At 29.3% G+C, this 5,321-nt stretch overlaps 1 protein-coding gene across 1 annotated transcript; it reads left to right on the forward strand.

The window, feature by feature from the left end:
- Positions 1-4,640: 4,640 nt before the first annotated feature.
- Positions 4,641-5,258, forward strand: LOC119665023 (DNA polymerase III subunit delta'-like; the record flags this gene model as incomplete). Its single annotated transcript, XM_038074354.1, has 1 exon — positions 4,641-5,258. A coding segment is annotated over exon 1 (618 nt), but the record flags the coding sequence as incomplete, so codon positions are not given.
- Positions 5,259-5,321: the final 63 nt, after the last annotated feature.

The following is a 5,321-nucleotide window of genomic DNA, read 5'->3' on the forward strand; positions in this document are numbered from 1 at the left end:
TGTATAGAAACATTAGTGGAGGAAAAGATATCACGCAAGAAGTTTTAGCTTCATTAAATGCAAATGTAATCGAAGAATAAAAGATTATAAAAGAAATGGAAACCTTTCAAAAAAAGTTTCCATTTCCCTATAAATTAAAAAAGCTTAATATCTATTAATGAAATTGTTTAAACTAATTATCTTATTAAATTCTATTATAAATAATTTTAAAATATCTTAATTAAAGATTCTTCTTCTATTTTAGAGTGACAATCTTCTAAAGCATTTTTTTCTGATTTACCAGCCTTCCAATGAGAAGTACAGTAAAATTCATCTTTTTTCCACTCTAAATCGTCTTTGAAAAAAGATTTTGATTCTTTTACAGATTTTGATTCACCTGCTATATAAGCAAAACGTTTACCTTCTTTTCTTTTCGGGAATTTTTGTTTTTTTATTAAATCAAATAATGCAGAACCTTTTCCTACATTTGGATTTACAATCCACTTAAATTCTAAATCTGCTTTTGATTCTATTGTATGAATATCATTCTCTGTAGGAACTTCTACACAAACAATCCCTTTGACATGAGCTGATAATGTTTCTATAATTGTAGAGATGACTGGTAATCCTGTTAAATCCGCACCTAAAACAACAAAGTCTGTTTTTGATACTAAATCTTTTTTCTTTGATTTCATAGAAACTCCAATTCTTATCACCAACAACAGCCTTCATTGCCGCCAGCGAGAACCAGGACGGGGACGTGTGAGGGTGGCGAGTTCCATTACACCATGTTTTGCCAAAACTCGCATAATAATTTGATTATTCTTTATCCTTGTTGGTTTTTTATCTGGTCATCAAAGTTCCTCAAAGCTATAGATGTTCGGAGAAACTGCGTCTAAATTTATCAGAATGCGAGAATCCATATTTTTGAAGTATCGGATCTATGTCTGCATAGATGTAATATCCCTGTTAGGTTACCTTAATGCGCAGGATAATAACAATTTACATGCTTCCTCCCACAAGATGTTATTCTCAAATAAAGAAACATCATTATTTGCCAAATAAATCTTATAAGATGCAGGCAGTTACAATTCTTTTTCTTCAAGAAGTAAAACTTCTCTTTATAATTTTTATTTTATTCTGCCCATCTTTTATTTAGATTAATGCTAATCTATACGAATATAAATTAAGATTAATTTGATCCAAATTAGTAAACATTTAAAAAAAGAAAAATTTATAGATTTTTTAACATTAAGATTTCATTAATAACTCGTAACTTTTTAGTGTTAAAAAATAACCTAAAATAGACGCTGAAAATGGAATGTACTTTAGACAATGATAGACTTGAAAAAAGAATCCTTCCACTAGAAGGAAGCTTTAATTGTAGAGATTTAGGAAGTATTATTAACAAAGATAATGAATGTATAACAAGTGGTTTACTTATCCGCTCTGACGATTTAGCAAATTTAACTGATGATGATTTAGAAAAACTAAACAAATATCCTATAAGAACCATCATTGATTTGAGAACAACCCACGAACGTTTAAAAAATCATGATCATATTCCTAATAGTTGCAATCACGAAGTTCATTTAGATATTTCTTCTGGACATTTTGATGATTTGATGAAACAATTTAGAGCAGGTATTCCAAATCCTAAACAGTTTATGCGTAATATCTATAAAGATTTTGTTCTAGATAAAACATGTCAAGAAAAATATAAAAACTTTTTTGATGTTATACAGCATAAAAATAAAACCCCAATACTTTTTCACTGTACTGCTGGTAAAGATAGAACAGGCTTTGCAACAGCAATGATTTTATCTGCATTAAATGTAAATGAAGAAACAATCATGAATGATTATTTAGCTTCGAATATATTTTTAGAACAAAAATATGGTCACATTCTAAAAATAGACCCTAATTATAAATACCTAATTGATGTACTACCTGAATACCTAGAAACATCTTTTTTCTACATCAAGAGACATTTCGGAAATGTAGAAAATTATTTATCAAATATTTTAAACGTTGATCTGGATTTGATGAAAAATCTTTATCTAAAAAAATAAAGCGACAAACCTGTCGCTTTATTTTTATTTTCTAATTCGATTAAAACTTTATTTTTAGAACTTTCATAAAATATAAAAACCACTTTATACTATTAATTCTTAAAATTCATACGTTGTATTCTAACGGCATTCAAAATTGCTAACAATGCAACACCGACATCTGCAAAAACAGCTTCCCACATATTGGCTATACCTTCTGCACCTAACAATAATACAATTGCTTTTATACCCATTGCAAGAATAATATTCTGAATTACAATTTTCTTTGTTTCTCTACCTATTTTTATAGCTGTAGCAATTTTAGATGGTTGATCCGTTTGTATCACTACATCTGCAGTTTCTATTGCTGCATCACTTCCTAAACCTCCCATTGCAATTCCTACATCAGCTAACGCTAATACAGGAGCATCATTAATCCCATCTCCGACAAAAGCTATTTTTTTATGAATATCCTTTTTCAATTCTTCAACTTTGTTTACTTTACCTTCTGGTAATAACTCTCCATAAGCCAAATTCACTCCAACTTCTTTTGCTACTTTTTGAGTAATAACATCTTTATCTCCACTCAAAATAATTGTTTCTGTAACTCCAATATTAATCATTTTACGAATAGCCTCTTGTGCATCAGACTTTATTCTATCAGCAACAATAATATATCCCGCAAACTGATTATCAATTGCTACAACAACAATACTTTCGACAACATTATTTATTTTATCTGGATATAAAATTGAATATTGATCTAAAAGTTTTGAATTACCAGCTAAAACTATTTTAGAATTTACAATTCCTTTTAATCCTTTTCCTGAAATTTCTTCAACGTCAGTTACAGGAAAATCAGAATGATGATAATTCACTATTGCTTTTGCTATCGGATGAGTAGATTTACTTTCCAATGCTGCCACGTAATTTAAAAAATCATCCTGATTATAATTCGTTTCAATTTTTTGAACTTGAAACACCTTCTGTCAACGTCCCTGTTTTATCCATCACAACAGTATTTATACGAGCTAATAAATCCAAAAAATTTGATCCTTTTACTAGTATCCCATTTCTAGAAGCTGCTCCTATTCCACCAAAATATCCTAAAGGAATAGAGATAACTAAAGCACAAGGACAAGAGACAACAAGAAAAACTAAACCTCTATATAACCAATCAGAAAATACATAGTCATCAACGAAAAAGTAAGGAATGGTAACAAGAGCAAGCGCTAAAAAGAAAATAATAGGAGTATATATTTTTGCAAATTTTCTAATAAATAACTCTGTAGGAGCTTTTCTAGATGAAGCTTCTTGAACCATTTTTAGTATTTTAGAGATTGAACTGTCTTCAAATTTTTTCGTTGTTTTTATCTCTATAACATTTTCTAAATTCAGCATTCCAGATAAAACTAAGTCTCCTCTCTTATAAGTAGATGGTTTACTTTCTCCTGTCAAAGCTGAAGTATTAAAACTTCCCTTTTCTGATAGTAAAATACCATCCAATGAAACTTTTTCTCCTACTTTTACTTGTATAATTTCATCTATCTCAACTTCTGAAGGTTTTATTGTTATAAACTTATCATCACGAAAAACATAGCAGTTCAGGACGAACATCTAGAAGAGCTTTAACATTATTTCTTGCCTTATTCACAGCTGCTTCTTGAAACATTTCTCCTATCGTATAAAACAACATTACTGCAACTCCTTCTGGATATTCACCAATTAGAAACGCACCTAAAGTGGCAATTCCCATTAAAGAAAATTCATTAAAAAAATCAAATTTCTTAGCAAGTTTAAATGTTTCTCCCCAAACAGGATAAGCAACAAAAATATATGAAACTAAAAACCATGCTAATCGAACCATTTGTTGATCGACAAACCATGTTGGTTTTATAACATATTGGATAATTATTCCTGCAAAAAATAAGAATAACTAATTATTAAAAATAATTTATTATTGTCATGATTATGTTCGTGATCATGGTTATGTGAATGTTCATCATGATGATTTTCATTCACTTCTTCGCTACTACAACATTTACAATTTGACATAAAATATAATTTATACGACAAATATAAACGAGATTGTATGCAACCAAATTGCAAACTTAAGATTTACAATGATTGCAAATTCCTTTCAAGATAAAAGAAGATTGCTCTATACTGAAGTTTTTAGGAAGATCTATTTCTGGTAAATGAATATTTTTTAAACAAAACGTTTGGCTACAATTGTTGCAATGAAAATGTGCATGAGTAAATTCTGGTGCGCAATTACAATTTGATTCACACATAGCATATTTTATAGATCCTGTTCCATCTTCAATAGAATGAATTAATTTATTTTCTTCAAATTTTTTCAGCGTTCTATAAATTGTTGTTCGATCTGCTTGATCCATTTCAATTTCTAAATCAGCTAAACTCAAAGCTATCTCAGACTTCATTAACCTATCAAGCACTAACAATCTCATCGCAGTTGGATTAATTGCTCTCATTTTTAATGTATTCGATAAAAGATCAGTCTTCATTTCATTCTATTTTGAGTAATAAAGTTATGAAAGATTCATAAAATTCTTGATATAAAACTGTTTAAAATATTATCTTTGAACTATGCTTTGGGAAAACATCATTGGTCAAAAAGAAATCAAATCTAAACTTCAGGAATCTATTAAAAATAATCGAATAAGCCATGCGCAATTATTCGTTGGAGCTGAAGGATCTGGAGCATTAGCTCTAGCAATTGCTTATGCGAGAGAAGTTTTATGTGGTTCTGATAATCATCAATGCGCATTAAAAGTTGATAAATTACAACATCCCGATTTACATTTTGCTTTTCCTTATTCGGCTACAGATTCTGTAAAAAAACCGTTAGCCAAGTACTTATTAAATGATTGGAGAACTTTTATTTCAGAAAATGTTTATGGAAATTTAACTGATTGGATGACACATCTTGGAATTGAAAAAAAACAAGGCGTAATTCCTGTTGATGAAGCAGATGAAATTGTAAAAACATTAGCTCTTAATAGCTACGAAGGAGGGTATAAAATTATGATTATTTGGCAACCAGAGACAATGACTACTGCTGCTGCAAACAAATTATTAAAAATAATTGAAGAACCACCTCAAAAAACACTTTTCATTTTAGTTACAGAAAGAGAAGATTTATTGTTACAGACAATTATTTCTCGCTGTCAAATAGTAAAAATTCCAAAACTTTCAATAAAAGATGTAAATGATTATTTGATCCAAGAAAAAAACATACAACAAGATAAAGCTCAACATATATCCTTT

The sequence above is a fragment of the Teleopsis dalmanni genome, unplaced genomic scaffold (genome assembly GCF_002237135.1).
Source record: "Teleopsis dalmanni isolate 2A unplaced genomic scaffold, ASM223713v2 unscaffolded_contig_3254, whole genome shotgun sequence".
In the NCBI taxonomy this organism is placed as follows: Eukaryota; Metazoa; Arthropoda; class Insecta; order Diptera; family Diopsidae; genus Teleopsis; species Teleopsis dalmanni.